At 43.2% G+C, this 18,634-nt stretch overlaps 1 protein-coding gene across 1 annotated transcript in view; it reads left to right on the top strand.

Moving 5' to 3' along the window:
- The window catches only part of STT3B (STT3 oligosaccharyltransferase complex catalytic subunit B), a 284,604-nt gene that overhangs the window by 203,573 nt on the left and 62,397 nt on the right, over window positions 1-18,634 (top strand). The window contains exons 8-10 of the mRNA XM_030205953.1: window positions 306-354; window positions 11,133-11,287; window positions 11,882-12,093. Of these exons, the coding sequence (XP_030061813.1) occupies window positions 306-354; window positions 11,133-11,287; window positions 11,882-12,093 (416 nt within the window). The remainder of the gene's footprint in view (window positions 1-305; window positions 355-11,132; window positions 11,288-11,881; window positions 12,094-18,634) is intronic.

The raw sequence follows: 18,634 nt of genomic DNA on the forward strand, positions 1-18,634 counted from the left end.
CCCCTTGGTGATTTTCCTGCTTCCATGGGGAATCAGGTCAACCATGTCAGCAAGCTAAATTGTGGCCCATGTGGTCCATAAGCCTAAAATGCAGTATGTGCCAACAAAAGAGAAAAACAATATTTAAAGGAAATAAATTCCTGCAGATGATTCATTCGTCTCTTCAGCTTTTTCTTGCTGGTGTCTTTTTCTAGTTTGATTTTATCACAGTGTACATGTAACACATTTGCCATATTCTTTAGTTCAGCTAAATATGTTGTGTATGTATTTATATAAGTGCTTAGTAATTTTACACCTTTCTTTAGGTTATATTGCACCCTGGAGTGGCAGATTCTATTCACTGTGGGATACAGGGTAAGCATGAGAAAAGGGAAGACAGTATTATCTGTATTTGCTCTGTATATTGTGCTTGACTTAAATATTCTCTTCAGCTAACTTTTTATATCCAATATAATAAGAGTCTTTGGTCCACCTGTATTAAGATATGTTTTCCATGTAAAATGCCTCTTATAAACTTACTCCATTTGTACAAGTATTTATCACCACATATGCAAATACAAATGAAATGTATATTCTGCAAGTTACCAATTATGGTCTTATGTAGATTACAGTAAGATTAGCTAATCATTTCTACTTGGTACGGTCTTGGTAAAAATAATATATCAAAGTTGGCTTAAATAGAAAGTATTTCTGAAAAAGATACATTTTTAACTTCCTATGAAATATCTGACATCTAATCTCTGTTGGAAGGGCATTCCAGATCAGAGCTGCCTGGTACACTGTATGTTAAGGAAGGCCTTGAATCAAATAGACTAAAAATTCTGCAGTGCACAAAAGACATCTTGAAATCTCTATGTGTAATGGGGAAAAGGATAGTGATAGGAGTGTACTACCGTCCACCTGGCCAGGATTAACAGACCGATATAGAAATGTTATGAGAAATTAGGGAGGCTAACAAACTGGGGAACACAATTATAATGGGCGACTTTAGTTATCCAGATACTGACTAGGTAAATGTAACCTTGGCATGCTAGGGAGGTAAAATACCTTGACGAAATCAAGGACTGCTGGCACAGGAGCACATCATTTTGAGCAGGAGGTAATGGTGCTGTGGCCGCTTGATATCAAATCTGATCATATTATGATCACTGTTATTAGCTCTGGAGTAAGTAAGTACACACAGGAAATACAATACGTTAACATTTAACTTTCAAAAAGGAGATTATGATAAATTGAAGAGTGGTTTAAAAAAAAACCCACCTTAGACAGGAAGGAGCAGCTGCAAAGGTCAAAAATATACATCGGATGATACTGTTGAAAAATACCATCCTGGAAGCACAGGCCAGTTATATTCCATGTATTAATAAAGGAGAACGGAAGGCCAACGATAGCCAGCATGGTTAAAAGTGAGATGAAGGAAGCTATTAGAGCTAAAAGAAAATCCTTCAGAAAATGGAAGAAGGATCCGACTGAAAATATAAGGAATAAAATAAAATGCAAAGCGCTGATGAGGAAAGCAGAGAGATTTTGGAAAAAAAAGATTGTGTTGGAGGCAAAAACACATTGTAAAAACATTTTTATGTATATTAGAAGTAATAAGCCGGTAAAAGAATCAGTTGGGCCGCTAGATGACCGAGGGGTAAAAGGGACACTCAGCCATAGTGGAGAGATTAAATTAGTTCTTTGCTTTGGTCTTTACTGAGGAAGATTTGGGAGAGATACAGGTGCCAGAAATGGTATTCAAATCTGACATGTCAGAGAAACAATCAAATCTCTGTAAATCTGGAAGATGTAATGGTGCAATTTGACAAACTTGAAGAGTAGCAAATCACCTGGACTGAATAGTATTCATCCCAGAGGACTGATAGAATTGAAAAATGAATTTGCAGAAGTATTGTTAGTAATATGTAATTTATCTTTAAAATCAAGCATGGTTTCAGCTCACCTAGCTGGAGGCTACTACTGCTCAGAGGATATGGGAAACTTGCTCATGAAGGTTTACCCCGCCATCATTGTTATTCAGAAGATAACTAGGCTGCCATATTTTCTCCAGAAGTCTCCTTTCATTTGGATGAAATGGAAGACTGATTCTCACCCTGAATTCTCACTATTCCGGACCACCAGATATGGAAGAGTTGTCGTCCATGCGTCTTTCTTTTGGCCTGTCTTTTCCACTACCAAGAAGTACTTCCACCTTAATAAGTAGTGGAGGAGTAGCCTAATGGTTAGTGCAGTGGGCTGGGAAACAGGGGAACTGAGTTTAATTCCCACTGCAGCTCTCTGTGACTCTGTGCATGGCCCCAGGTACAAAATAAGCACCTGTATGTAAACTGCTTTTATTGTAACCATAGGCAGTATCCCATCCCCCTTTCCCTATATCGCCTATTCTAAGTGTCTGCTCAGATTGCTCAGATTGACAAAGGAGATACACTTCTTAATCTAGTGGAAACCTACCCTAGAAAGAGATGTTTTCTGTAAAACATTGAATCTACTAAAGAAGTATGGGGCAATTCTATAAATTGATGCCTTAGTTTAGGTGCCCTAATGCTATGCACTTAGTGCCAATTCTATAATGGTATCTTGGCGCCAAGATTCTGTTATAGAATACAATGTTGGCATTGACGCACCCAAGTTTAGGCACGCCCTCTTGCGCCATGTCAGTGGCAGGTGTAAGCTGGCATGCGTAAGTGCACCAAGTGGTGCATGTAATTTATAGTATTTATAAACTGTGCATAACTAGGAGACATAACTATGCTCTGCTTACATGCATGCCCCCCTTACATTTAAGTGTAACTGTCTTTCTCCGAGGACAAGCAGGCTGCTTGTTCTCACGACTGGGGTTGACGTCCACGGCAGCCCCCACCAACCGGAAAAAAACTTTGCAGGTGGTCCCGCACGCAGGGCACGCCCACCGCGCATGCGCGGCCGTCTTCCCGCCTGTGCGCAACTGTTCCCGCTCAGTTTTTTTCTATTCCGCGCTGGAGAGAGACGTGTTATCGTCTCTCTAACCGGATTGCGGCCTAGCCGCGGCTTTTTTCTGTTTCGCGTACGCGTTCACTTATTTTTTCTACCGAACTTTGAAAAAAAAAAAAGAAAGAGTGTCCTCGTTGTTCTTAGCTGCGAGGGTGCTTCGTTGCGGCCGTTTCTTTTTCGGGTGTGCTTTTCACTGCCACCATCGACGACTTTGACTTTGCTGACGCGATTTTTCCGTCGATGTCCTCGAAGGTCCCGAGCGGATTCAAAAAGTGTGGTCGGTGCGGCCGGCAGATCTCGCAGACCAATACTCACGCTTGGTGCCTCGGGCCGGAGCATAATTCCAAGACGTGCACCTTGTGTCTTGGCTTGAGGAAGCTGATACAGATGGCGAGGCAAGTTGTTCGGGACCGTCTTTTTGGTACCGATGTCGACGAAATCGGCGCCAACCCTGGCACCGACCCCAGGAGTACAGGTACTGTTGGCCTGCCGGTGATGGGGGGGGGGGGGGGGGGGGTGAGCGGCCGCGCGAGAAGTCGGCCCCGGCCACTCCCTCTACCCAGGGCCATCGGGACAGAACCCTGTTGGATCCGATACCTCAAGGCCGGGGGGGGTTCTACCTCCTCTTCGTCTCTTCCCCCGAGCGCCGATGACGGGCATCGAAAGAAAGCAAAGAAACACCGTCATCGGTTGCCCACGGCACACGGGACTGCCAGCTCCGGTACCTCGAGGGATGACTTGACGCCCAGGAAGCGGCAGTGCCGAGAGGAGCATTCCCCCTTGGTTGAAGAGGTGTCGCTGTGTCAGTCCGCGGGTACTTCGGTACCATCTCCTGGACCCGAGCAGCTTCCGACACCCACACCTCGACGAGTGCTTCCGAGCTATCCTTCCCAGGATCCTGGAAGGGCTGATGCGCCAGGCTCTGCCGGCACCGGGGGTGCTTGCGCCCCCGGCACCGTTGATGGAGGCGCCGGTGTGCTCTGGCCCGATGCCAAGGCCTCCGACGCCGCTTGCGGCACCGGTGTCGATCGCCACGCAGGTGGAGTCCCCGTCGACATCGATGGAGGGAGCTTCGTCCCCGCCGGCGCGGGAGTCCACCGCTCGACGCCATTATCGAGGACGTGGTTCCTCGCAGTCGAGACGGGCCCGGTTGAGGTCTGAGCTGAAAGAGCTCATGATATGTCTATTTGCATTCCCTTTCCCGTGGTCACTGTGGATGAGCCGAGGGCGGAGATGCTCGAAGTCCTAGACTATCCATCACCACCTAGAGAGTCTTCCACGGTGCCGTTGCACAATGTCCTTAAGGAGACACTGATTCGGAACTGGCTGAAGCCACTATCTAATCCCACCATCCCCAAGAAAACGGAGTCCCAATACAGGATCCACTCAGACCCAGAGTTGATGCGGCCTCAATTGCCCGAAGCAAGGGCGCAGGATCTTCTGTCCCTCGCTTCCCAGACCAGAGCGTCTCAGCAGGTCACAGCTCGGCAGATGTTGAGACTCCTGGGTCATATGGCCTCCACGGTTCATGTGACTCCCATGGCTCGCCTTCACATGAGATCTGCTCAATGGACCCTAGCTTCCCAGTGGTGCCAAGCTACCGGGAATCTAGAAGATGTCATCCGCCTGTCTGCCAGTTGCCGCAATTTGCTGCACTGGTGGACCATTCGGACCAATTTGACCCTGGGACGTCCATTCCAAATTCCGCAGCCCACGAAGGTGCTGATGACGGATGCATCTCGCCTGGGGTGGGGAGCTCATGTCGATGGGCTCCACACCCAGGGATCTTCAGATCAACCTCCTGGAGCTCCGAGCGGTCTGGAACGCACTGAAGGCCTTCAGAGATCGGCTGTCCTACCAAATCATCCAAATTCAGACAGACAATCAGGTTGCAATGTATTATATCAACAAGCAGGGGGGCACTGGATCTCGCCCCCTGTGTCAGGAAGCCGTCGGGATGTGGAGTTGGGCTTGCCAGTTCGGCATGCTTCTCCAAGCCACATACCTGGCAGGCGTAAACAACAGTCTGGCCGACAGACTGAGCAGAGTCATGCAACCGCACGAGTGGTCGCTCCATTCCAGAGTGGTACGCAAGATCTTCTGAGAGTGGAGCACCCCCTCGGTGGACCTTTTCGCCTCTCAGACCAACCACAAGCTGCCTCTGTTCTGTTCCAGACTGCAGGCACACGGCAGACTGGCGTCGGATGCCTTTCTCCTCCATTGGGGGAACGGCCTCTTGTATGCATATCCTCCCATACCTTGCTGAAGCTCAAGCAAGACCACGGCACCATGATTCTGATAGCGCCTTTTTGGCCCCGTCAGATCTGGTTCCCTCTACTTCTGTAGTTGTCCTCCGAAGAACCGTGGAGATTGGAGTGTTTTCCGACTCTCATTTCGCAGAACGACGGAGCGCTTCTGCACCCCAACCTTCAGTCTCTGGCTCTCACGGCCTGGATGTTGAGGGCATAGACTTTGCTTCGTTGGGTCTGTCTGAGGGTGTCTCCCGTGTCTTGCTTACCTCTAGAAAGGATTCCACTAAAAAGAGTTACTTTTTCAAGTGGAGGAGGTTTGTCGTTTGGTGTGAGAGCAAGGCCCTAGAACCTTGTTCTTGTCCTGCACAGAACCTGCTTGAATACCTTCTGCACTTATCAGAGTCTGGTCTCAAGACCAACTCAGTAAGGAATCACCTTAGTACGATTAGTGCTTACCATAATCATGTAGAGGGTAAAGCCATCTCTGGAGAGCCTTTAGTCGTTCGATTCATGAGAGGCTTGCTTTTGTCAAGGCCCCCTGTCAAGCCTCCTGCAGTGTCATGGGATCTGAACGTCGTCCTCACCCAGCTGATGAAACCTCCTTTTGAGCCACTGAATTCATGCCATCTGAAGTACTTGACCTGTCATTTTCTTGGTGGCAGTTACTTCAGCTCGTAGAGTCAGTGAGCTGCAGGCCCTGGTAGCTCATGCTCCTTATACCAAATTTCATCACAACAGAGTAGTACTCCGCACTCACCCTAAGTTCCTGCCAAAGGTGGTGTTGGAGTTCCATCTTAACCAGTCAATTGTCTTGCCAACATTCTTTCCCAGACCGCATACCCGCCCTGCTGAACATCAGTTGCACACATTGGACTGCAAGCGAGCGTTGGCCTTCTATCTGGAGCGGATACAGCCTCACAGACAGTCCGCCCAATTGTTTATTTCTTTCGACCCCAATAGGAAGGGGGTCGCTGTCGGGAAACGCACCATCTCCAATTGGCTAGCAGATTGCATTTCCTTCACTTATGCCCAGGCGGGGCTGGCTCTTGAGGGTCATGTCACGGCTCATAGTATTAGAGCCATGGCAGCGTCAGTGGCCCACTTGAAGTCAGCCACTATTGAAGAGATTTGCAAGGCTGCGACGTGGTCATCAGTCCACACATTCACATCACATTACTGCCTCCAGCAGGATACCCAACGCGACAGTCAGTTCGGGTAGTCGGTGCTGCAGAATCTGTTTGGGGTTTGAATCCAACTCCACCCTCCAGGACCCGATTTTGTTCTGTTCAGGCTGCACTCTGTTAGTTGTTCTTCGTAGGTCAATTTCTGTTATGCCCTCGCCGTTGCGAGGTTCAATTGACCCGGGTACTTGTTTTGAGTGAGCCTGAGAGCTAGGGATACCCCAGTCGTGAGAACAAGCAGCCTGCTTGTCCTCGGAGAAAGCGAATGATACATACCTGTAGCAGGTGTTCTCCGAGGACAGCAGGCTGATTGTTCTCGCCTACCCTCCCTCCTCCCCTTTGGAGTTGCGTTTTGCTCATTCCTTTGCTTGTCATTCAACTGAGCGGGAACGGTCGCGCATGGGCGGGAAGACGGCCGCGCATGCGCAGTGGGCGTGCCCTGCGTGCGGGACCGCCCACAAAGTTTTTTTTCCGGTTGGTGGGGGCTGCCGTAGACGTCAACCCCAGTCGTGAGAACAATCAGCCTGCTGTCCTCGGAGAACACCTGCTACAGGTATGTATCATTCGCTTATCTTTGGTTCCATTGACATTCCTAAGTGGCATATACCTCTAGAGGCCAGCGTATAGAATTTCCCAGATGCTGTATGTCCCAATCATACTTTGTTTCTGAGTCCACAATGAAAGCATAGAAGAATCCTTTCTTGGTCTTATCAATCACAAAATACAAGGTCCAACCTATTCTGGGTTAAATAAACATTAGCTGGTCTGTCAGTCTGCATTCATAGAAGCAACTATGAGGAAGACAGGTCTAGGGTTTTCCCACTTCTCTACTAGGAAAGATTCAAAGACTTCAGATTGAATAGACAAGAAAATGTTCATCGTTAGGACAGTATCTCATCAAATATACACGTTATAGTACATAGATTGCTGCTTTAAAAATGCATTCTACTTGTGAAGCTTTTTCTAGTGAGCCAGAGGGGAAAGAAAATCAGTCTCAGTACTCCACAATTGCCTAAACAAAGGCAAGGAGAGAAGAGCAGCAAGCTTCCAGTCAGCAGAACTAATCCTGGAAGCAGGATTACACACTTTGACTACAAACTTAAACATAGTCAGCATTTCTAAATCAATATACTCTTAGCTTGCTCATAGGAGGCCAATTACAGCTTTTCTTTCACAGCTGGATTCCAGTTTACCATAGATTTCATAGATATTCAGTGTCATTGAGAGAGGACTATCATCTCCAATTTCAAACATCCCTCCAAGTATTTTCAGATAATATCTAACAATGTAGACCCTTATATAACATGAAATTCACATACAGTGGGGGAAATAAGTATTTGATCCCTTGCTGATTTTGTAAGTTTGCCCACTGACAAAGACATGAGCAGCCCATAATTGAAGGGTAGGTTATTGGTAACAGTGAGAGATAGCACATCACAAATTAAATCCGGAAAATCACATTGTGGAAAGTATATGAATTTATTTGCATTCTGCAGAGGGAAATAAGTATTTAATCCCTCTGGCAAACAAGACCTAATACTTGGTGGCAAAACCCTTGTTGGCAAGCACAGCGGTCAGACGTCTTCTGTAGTTGATGATGAGGTTTGCACACATGTCAGGAGGAATTTTGGTCCACTCCTCTTTGCAGATCATCTCTAAATCATTAAGAGTTCTGGGCTGTCGCTTGGCAACTCGCATCTTCAGCTCCCTCCATAAGTTTTCAATGGGATTAAGGTCTGGTGACTGGCTAGGCCACTCCATGACCCTAATGTGCTTCTTCCTGAGCCACTCCTTTGTTGCCTTGGCTGTATGTTTTGGGTCATTGTCGTGCTGGAAGACCCAGCCACGACCCATTTTTAAGGCCCTGGCGGAGGGAAGGAGGTTGTCACTCAGAATTGTACGGTACATGGCCCCATCCATTCTCCCATTGATGCGGTGAAGTAGTCCTGTGCCCTTAGCAGAGAAACACCCCCAAAACATAACATTTCCACCTCCATGCTTGACAGTGGGGACGGTGTTCTTTGGGTCATAGGCAGCATTTCTCTTCCTCCAAACACGGCGAGTTGAGTTCATGCCAAAGAGCTCAATTTTTGTCTCATCTGACCACAGCACCTTCTCCCAATCACTCTCGGCATCATCCAGGTGTTCACTGGCAAACTTCAGACGGGCCGTCACATGTGCCTTCCGGAGCAGGGGGACCTTGCGGGCACTGCAGGATTGCAATCCGTTATGTCGTAATGTGTTACCAATGGTTTTCGTGGTGACAGTGGTCCCAGCTGCCTTGAGATCATTGACAAGTTCCCCCCTTGTAGTTGTAGGCTGATTTCTAACCGTCCTCATGATCAAGGATACCCCACGAGGTGAGATTTTGCGTGGAGCCCCAGATCTTTGTCGATTGACAGTCATTTTGTACTTCTTCCATTTTCTTACTATGGCACCAACAGTTGTCTCCTTCTCGCCCAGCGTCTTACTGATGGTTTTGTAGCCCATTCCAGCCTTGTGCAGGTGTATGATCTTGTCCCTGACATCCTTAGACAGCTCCTTGCTCTTGGCCATTTTGTAGAGGTTAGAGTCTGACTGATTCACTGAGTCTGTGGACAGGTGTCTTTCATACAGGTGACCATTGCCGACAGCTGTCTGTCATGCAGGTAACGAGTTGATTTGGAGCATCTACCTGGTCTGTAGGGGCCAGATCTCTTACTGGTTGGTGGGGGATCAAATACTTATTTCCCTCTGCAGAATGCAAATAAATTCATATACTTTCCACAATGTGATTTTCCGGATTTAATTTGTGATGTGCTATCTCTCACTGTTACCAATAACCTACCCTTCAATTATGGGCTGCTCATGTCTTTGTCAGTGGGCAAACTTACAAAATCAGCAAGGGATCAAATACTTATTTCCCCCACTGTATGTGGTCAGATATATTTGACCCCAAAAGCCATGTTATATGGGGTTTACAATGTATTTCTGATTATCTAGTGAACTGTATTCATTTGTTATCTGTGGATGGTTTGTCTGTCCAAGAAAATATCAAAAATACAAAACCACTTCTAGGGAGTACACAATAACTGAAAAAGTAAAAATCCCTTGTGCAAGATCAATAGGGGATATGTAACACTTCCAACAAAAATGCGTTTGTATAGATAATGATTCCTCTCTGTTATCTGAGCCATGGTGCTCCTGCATCTAAGGTTCCTAAGGCAACAAGAATTATAAGCCTACCATGAGGGGGCTCTCATTTCCAAATTTGGAAGGTGCTTGACTCCTGTTGCAGCCTGTTCTCTGCTCTTGAATACCGGGGTTCCTGATGAAGGATTAATTCCGAAACGGAGCTCTGTAGAGCTAGCGGTTCGAGAGTTTGCTATTTGTTGTTGAACTTTCATTTTGTCTTCAGATAAGTGTCATCTTCTGAATGACTGCTACTCTAAAAAGAAGCAGTGTTACTTGTGATATAAATACAGTAACAGTCTATATATTTTGAGTTGGGGGACACAGATATGATTGATAATAGTGGATGTATATACTTGTATTTCTTGATTTTGCACTATTGCACATTCACCTGGATTTTTGTTCACTCTGGGGATGTATCTGGGTATAAAATGAGAGCCCCTTGTGGTAGGCTCATAGTTCTTGTTGTCTTAGGAGCCTTAGTTGCAGGAGTACCATGACTCAGATAACTGAGAGAAACTATTATCTATACAAAAAATGTTTTTGGGAATGTTACATTCCCTATTGGTCTTACACAAAGGATTTTTAATTTTTCAAGGAAATATTATAGCACCATCAAATCAAACCTAAGTCACTTTGTAGCTTATTGAAATGATATTTCAGTAGAAGCCATAAAATTGCCATGGTCTGCATTGTGTACCTTCTTGTCCCACTGTTGCCTACATCATCATTCTAGAAGAGAGTGCAGTAAGATAAGCAGTGTTGAATAACTTTTTTTGCATAATTTTTTCATCAGAAAGCTCTTAAAATTCAGGTTGCTCAAAACTACTATAGTGGTTTTATCCACATGCTTAGATGTCTGCTTCACATAAAACGTTTTACAGTTAATGTTCCCTATCACAACCCTCAGCTTGGGAGAACTTGTTTGGCAAATGTTTACTGCTTGTTGATGGAGAGATCGGTTACTTAAATGGCCTCATAAATCAGAGACAGTTCTTTCATCTCCTTGAAAATACCCCCGTGGGAGGTACAATACATGGGAAGGGGTATGCATGCTCAGGTTTTGAACTTAATAGAACTACTCTGTCTCAGGTCTGTGGAATGGCCTCACCCACTTGTCTGATTTATCCTCCTGCTTATAGAAATCATCTTTTACAGGTCAGCAACTTTGATTTAAATGCCACTGTTTCCAACATATAGTCCCAACACTCACTTCTGAACAGTTATACAGCCTAGTCTTGTTTCTGCCATTGTTTTTATAGCTTGAATATTTTGTATAACTGAGCATGAAAAAGCTGCATACTTTAACTTTGTCATTTGGGTAAATCAAACAAAAAGCTATTTATTGTATTCTTAAATGTAATTTTTTTAAAAACTAGCATTGTGTTTTAGTGCAGCAAAACATCTTTTCTTTCTTACCCATGTTAACATAGATAAACAGATTGCTCCAATTATCCAAAATATTCAAAGTTCCCCACACATTGATAGAGTAATTTTTACAATCATTTCAGATTTATATAGGTGACTTTATTTTATTTTTTTATTTTTTAACAAGGTATGCCAAAATTCACATCCCCATCATCGCTTCAGTATCTGAACATCAGCCTACTACATGGGTTTCCTTCTTTTTTGACCTGCATATTTTGGTGTGTACTTTCCCAGCAGGGCTATGGTTCTGCATAAAGAACATCAATGATGAAAGAGTATTTGGTAAGAAGTAATATTCCGATTTTTTTTTTTTTTTTTTTTTTACTTTTGTCTTTATATTCTTGAATAGGTTTAGTGTTTTTAAGCTTGTGAATCTTATGTCACCTTGGATTACATGTAACCATGTTAATAAAAGTTGTACCAGTTTATTTAGATTACGGAATCTGATCACCTTAAAATTCTGTGCAGCTGTGCTCAACATAAATTCAGAATAGAGGCAAAGTCCTTGATTCAACTGAAAAAGCGTAATAAACACCAAAATGTTTAAAAAAAACAAAACGTTTTCTCTCTATTGGGGGGAGGGGTGGGGAGACACTGAGACACATTGAAGATTGCATAGGATTTGATCTTCTATGGACAAACTCTGGACAAAATAAAATTTGTTATGCAGTAGTTTTTGTTTCATAATACTTTCTAAGTATCCAACAACAAAATAACAATTCATGAAGACTCCTGTGATCTGTATTCTCCACATATCTCTGATAAGATTTTCATTTTCATTCAATGTAGAGTTCCATCCTTGTTATATTTGGCATCTTTTTTTTTTTTTTGTCGTTCCCCCCCCCCCCCCCCCCCCCCCCTCCCCTTTATCTGCAGTTGCGCTCTATGCGATAAGTGCTGTTTACTTTGCTGGTGTGATGGTCCGTCTGATGCTGACTCTGACGCCTGTTGTCTGTATGCTCTCTGCAATTGCTTTTTCCAATGTTTTTGAGCACTATTTGGGCGATGATATGAAGAGGGAAAATCCACCAATGGAAGATAGTAGTGATGAGGATGACAAAAGGAACCATGGCAACTTATATGATAAGGTGAGTGAATAAAGTATGGTCATCTTTTGAATTATGTTTCTGCTTTTTCATTATAGTGGATGAGATGCCCATCTCACTTCTTCATATGTGTATCACATCATAACACCCCACCCCCTTCCAATTTTTACCTTTCAGGCTGTTTAATAGACTAACTGCTCAATATGACAGAATGAGGAGATACAATAGTTTGATCTCTATCCAGACAAAGGAGTTTTTGCTCTAAGGTCAAAAGAGCTAAGGCAAAAGGACAGAACCTAAGGGACACAATAATATATGTTTGAGAAAATACTTTTCCTTGTAACAGAGGTTTTCAGTACCCATGTTAAGAGTGCAGGTAGTTGACACTATTGGTAACCTAAGTTCCACATACACACACAGGTTTGAGGACAGCTATGTTATTTCATTTTCACTTGAGTTATTTACCAAGTTTTTGATGGCACTAATGAAGCTATCTTATGGAACAGTGGCTTCAGTCTTCTTATTGTGAATTGGGAACTGGTTAAAAGATAGAAAACAGCAGGGTTAAATGGCCAATTATCTCAATGGAGAAAAGATAGAAAACAGCAGGGTTAAATGGCCAATTATCTCAATGGAGAAATATGAATGGTGGAGTACCACAGGGATCTGTACTGGGACCCTTGCTTTTTAATATATGTGTAAGTGATATGGAAATGAAAACGACAAGGTGATCTAATTTCTAGATCACATGTAGATTGTGTGACATCTTTGAAGGATCTTGGGAGACTAGAAGACTGGGCGTCCAAATGGCAGAAGTTTGTGGACATGTACAAAGTAATGCATATAGGGAAGAATAACCCAAATATAGCTACATTATGTTAAGTTCCATATAAGGAGTCACCACTCAGGAAACAGATCTATATGTCACTATGTATAGTACTTTAAAATCTACCTAGTGTGCAACAGCAGCCATAAAAACAATGTTATGAATTAAGATACGAATACAGAATAAAACAAAAAATATATAATGCTTCTGTATAGCTGCATGCTGCGACCACTCCTTGATTATTGTGTGCAGATCTGGTTGCCGCATCTTGAGAAGGACACAGTGGAATTATTGATTAAGGAGGGTGCAACAGCTTTCATATGAGGAAAAAGGCTAGGAAGCATGGTTTCTTTACCTTATAGAATTGTTGAAGCCTTTTAGGCTTCTGTCACAGAAGATATAATCTGCCAATATCCAGTCCTTCATCTGAGTTCATGGCTTTGAAGCTGAGAGGGCAGCTATTCTCGGTTTTCAGAATAGCTTAACTGTCAGTAATTTTTTTTTTGTGAGAGGTCAGAGATTTAACAGATTGTTTTTCCTCTTTAACAGTTCTTTAGTTAATGAAACAGTTTCTGAATTCAAGGAAACATTAGTTAATTACCTGATAATTTTATTTCCTTTAGTCCCAAAGGATCAGTACTGACAAATGGGTTGTGGCCATTCGCCAGCAAGTGGAAATAGAGGACTTTGAGTTGTACCTCATAAGCTTCCTGCACTTAGCAGCCAAGCCAATATTCAGTAATAAAGCAGTGAAAGAGGGTGACTTCCAGAAAAAAAACTTCAGCCTCTATATAGAAAAAGAACTATGAAATAAAGGGCAAAACTTGTGGCTTAGAATAACAGACCCGTTGGGAATGAGCGGGTTTGCTTGTGTCTGATGGACACTAGTCCTCTTGGATTTGGTAGTAAATATGAGGATTGCTTCCCCTGAGGAAGATTCTGAAATGTGGCCCACATTGAGAAGCAGTGAAGCTTTAATGTGACTCCAGTGAGATGATGAACACAGTTGAAACTTGTTGGTTGGGCTTTTTGGAGCAAACAGTGGCATTCAACGGACTAAATTGCGTTGTGACAAAAACTGGGTAAACCGGATATGTGCGTATCTATTTGGAGCTGCTGCATCGTCGATCCCTTACTGATGAGCGAATGGAGTGATCAGGTTTGAAGTTGGATCGGGGTCAGAGACTTTGTGCATGGACATTTGGCTTGCACTACGAGCCTATAGCAGTTTGCCAATATATCAATGTATTAACACACGTATTTTGTTCCAGATATATTTAGTCACTGTACCATAATAGAACAAGACGGTTTCATTTTGTGAGAGTAGAATGTATGTATAATGTATGTGTAATGGGAGGGTAATGCCTCATTAAATGTGATTTATATATTTTTGAATTATGGAAGAAGTGGTGAGGTATTTATTTGGATTAATGTAGGTGATTATTTTGCCTCCCCTTAAAAGAAAGTAGAGGTCTCTTGGGGTACAGTATAATTAGAAATAACAGAACCAGAACAATACAAACACCCAAAATTACATAGAACCCAGAAAAAAGCAAAACTCACAGAGGGGCAAGCTCTGGACTGATTCTTTGGGACTAAAGGAAAGAAAATTATCATGTAATTAATTTTTCCTTCCATTATGTCCCAGCGATCAGTCCAGACAAATGGGATGTACAAAAGCAATCCTTAAGAGGGAAGGGACTGTGATGTCCCTGCAGTGAGCACTATGGCCCCAAAAGAAGTATCTGCTCGAGCAGACACATCCAAACGATAACGCTTAACAAAGGAAATGAGAAGACCATATCGCTGACTGACAGATCTCTGCCAACGAAATTGCCCTAGACTTTGCCAAAGAAGTCACCAAAGACCTGGTAGAATGAGCTTTGACATGCATGGGAGCAGATCTGACCCTCAGAATGGAAGCTGAAGAAATAGCCTCTTTAAGCCATCGAGCCACTGTTGGTTTGGAGGCCAGTAAACCCTTCCGGGGTCCTGCAAAGAGGACAAAAAGATAATCAGACCGCCTAAAATCATTGGTAGCGGTAAGTGCATAAGGACACGCTTCACATCCAACAGTCACAGGGAAGCATATTTTGCAGAATAGACCTCCCTGGAAAAAGAAGGAAGAAACAGTCTGACATGAAAAGGAGATACAAAAAGGGCAGAACTGTCTGTATAGAAACTCCTAAGTCAGAAAAGCAGAGAAAGGGATTCCTACAAAAGAGAGCTTGAAGCTCTGAAATTCTCTGTGCCAATGAAATGGCAACTAGAAATACTGCCTTTAAAGTAAGATCTTTGGTAGTTGCCGAATGAAGGGGCTCAAAGGGGGATGGCTGAAGAGCCTTAAGAACCACTTGAAGACTCCACTGAGAAATATTGTGGAGTGGGAGATGCAGATGAGTGACTCCCTTGAGGAATCGCACCATATCACAAAAGGCATTCTGTATCTTGCCTCTATGACATGCCTATGCTGCCACCTAAACCTTGAGTGAATTGAGAGCCAATCCTTTTTTGAATCCCTCCTGAAGGAAATATAAAATCTGAGACAAGGAAGCATGAAATTAAGAAACACCATTCTGTGCAGACCAGCTTTCAAAAGTTCTCCACACTCCAGCTTAAGAAGAAGAAGTGGACTGCTTTCGGGCTTGAAGCAAGGTAGTAATAACATCATCTGCATAACCCTTCTTCCTCAATTGCACCCTCTTTGCTTCTCCTTGTCTGTTGAGTCGTGAGCACAGGTGGTTGGATTCCAAGCTTAGGAAGGACCATTGTGGCAGCAATAGCTCTATTCTGATGAGGTGACCCTGGATCTAAGAGAGACTTATTCACAGCAGAACTGTATAGAAGAAACAAGCCAATTTGCTGGAGTTTTTTGCACCAACATGCCAGTTCTGTTTGAGTGGTTGAAGTGAGTTGAAAAGGTGAATAGTTTTCCAAATGATTCAGTTCCTTTTAAATAGACGAGAGCCTGTTTGCAGAATAGAGTATTGAAGGCTTTCTCGTTAGGGTTTGAATAGCCCTCCAGATAGAAGGTGGAAAGCACTGCTTTGTTTAGGTGAGGTGTGAGAACTGTTCTTCAGTCATATCCTGCATTCTTGCATATAATTTTGAAATAATGGATCTGAGTATATGGTTCATATGTTGCTAATGCTTGGAGTTCATTTTTCTAGATGAAGGTGATTATTATTAGGAAGAATGCTTTCCAAGTTAGGAACTTTTAAAGACATTATGTCGAGAAGTACAAATAGTCTTCATCAGTGAATCGAGTACTAAATTTAAATCCCAAGGCCTAGATGGCTTCCATGGTGGACACTTTCTGTGAAGCAAGCCTTTCATGTAACAAACCACCATGTTTGACTGCTGTGCTGGAAGGTTATCCACCAGAGTGAGCCAAAAGCACACTGAGGAATACTTAAATAGAAGACTTAGACAATTCAAGAAGTATAGGTACCATGGTTTCATAGGAGGACAAATAGGGTTATGACTGTTCATAAAGTACCAAATTGAGAATCCCTCCCTTTTGAAAGCATATATGCACTTGGTGAAAGGTTTCCAAACAGGTATGATAATGTTCTAGATGGGCTGCAGATCACCAGGAGCAGAGAAGAAGAGGGAACCAGCTTTTTATAAGTCCATTAAAGTATTATTCCTCAAATTTGCTAACCTTAGGATCTAAATATAAGCATGATTTGCACTAAGATTATAGATTACTAGCACTTAACAAACATGAATCTCACATTCAGACACATAAGTGCTATGTGCACATTCAGCATATTTTATAATGTGAATGCACATATCACATGGCATTTAACTGCAAAGGGGCATTCACAGGGGAAGGTGTATGGGTGAGGAATGAGAATGACAAACACATACACACTTGGGTTATAAAATGTTGTCATTCACACACTAAATTATTGTGTGCTCACTTACGCCTACCATAGACATGGCTTAAGTGAGCGCACGTAAATGATGTGCAAATGCCAACTTACACTGGTATTCTATAATGGAATCTAGGCACCCAGATGCCAATATAGAATTCACTTTCAGCATACTGCATTTTGGCACCTACCTTTTGGTGTCATTTATAGAATTGCCCCCTATGAGAATAATGGTGCTTCCACTAGAACTTGGGCAGAGTTCCTAGTATTTGAGGGAGATGAGAGTAAGCATAGGGGAACAACTAAATCTCTAGAATTGTCAGATCTTTCAGAGCCAGACGTAGACTGTAACAATAGAGCAGAAGCTTTGCATTCTATCTTGCGTTCAGTCGGGGAGATTCTCCATTCATAAAGGAGCTCAGTCTTATAGTGGGACCAGGCGTAAGGATAAAGCACCCTGCTGAGTTTGTCAGCCAAGTTATTCTGTGGTTTGGGTATGTAAGTGGTTTGTGTCTGGTTTCAGCTGGCTATGGCCAAATCCCAAATTCTGGCTGCTTATCGGCAAAGCACAGAGAGCTGATCCCTCTCTCTAACATATTGCTACTTTATTGGCTATGTGAATCAGGACAGAAAAACTGCAAAGTCTGTATAGGAATCCCCTTAGGGTATAAGAAGATTGCCCTGACCTCTAAGTGGTTGTCATGAAGAACTGTCTTGAACCTTAAATCCTTGTGAATGTTGTTAGGATTAGCTCTCTACCCTCAGGTTGAAGCCTCTAGTCAGGTCCAACTAATACTGTGATGGTGGAAAAGGAGCACCCACTGCTAGGCTGGGTTTTTGTATACACCATTGCAGCATGACAGAAATGAGAAAGGGGGGACGGCATGGATGAGAGTGAGCTGGGAGCGTTGATCTCGCTGGTGCTTGAGATCCATCAGAGGATGTTGTGTTTTTAGATGAGCTAAAGGAATAACATGAATGACTGCATGTATCGTGGCATTTACAAGAGATTGAAGAAGAGCAGTTGTTTTGTCCAGAAGAGTTAAGGTCTGTGACTGTCACTAGCAGTCAGTCATCAAGGAAAAACTGAATACATTGTGAAGGTGAACAGCTGCCACTAGAATTCACGTGAAGCAAACTCAGGGTGCAAAAGAAAAGCCGTAGGGAGGACTTTATAGCTGAAAGGTGAATAACATTCAGTTATTCTAGGCATTTCCCCGTTTCTGTAGGGCTTAAATCTGGAAGCAGTAGACGGTTAAGTGACTTGGCCAAGATCACAAGATGTAGCAGTGGGATTTGAACCAAGCGTCCCTAATTCTCATATGTATATATCCTTGAGCTGCAAGGCACATATTGAATCCCCTTTTCTTTTCCTCTATTTTAAGGAGAGGAAAAATGAAGAGGGGGTGTTCATTCTGCATTCCTGCTTGAGAAGGAAAATAAAACAGTTTTGAGTCTCGGAAACTGAGGTGGAGGTATAAGCCTCCTGCTCTTTTTAGAAAAGTATCTTGAGTGTAGCCCTTAACACCTTGGTAGGACAAGTTCTATAACTTTGGCTTGGTGAAGAAGGTGGACTTTTTCAACAGATTGTGTTGCTTTCTCAATGGTATAGTTAAGAATAGGCATGAAGCACCAGCCCCTTGTCTGCTCACTTTTGTTTTGTTTTTAATCAGAAGAATTAAGTTACAGTAAAGCGCACACACCTGATACTGGATATATAATATGATACAGTAGAAATTAAGATGGGTTACTGTGAAAAGAATGAATACTCAGATGTGTATCTGCAGCCTCTCCATCTTTTTTTTTTTTTAATTGCTTCCTGTGTGCAGTGATGTTCATATGAATAGTGGTATATATAGTAAAGCGTGTAATGCACTCA

Source organism: Microcaecilia unicolor, chromosome 1, assembly GCF_901765095.1.
Source record: "Microcaecilia unicolor chromosome 1, aMicUni1.1, whole genome shotgun sequence".
In the NCBI taxonomy this organism is placed as follows: domain Eukaryota; kingdom Metazoa; phylum Chordata; class Amphibia; order Gymnophiona; family Siphonopidae; genus Microcaecilia; species Microcaecilia unicolor.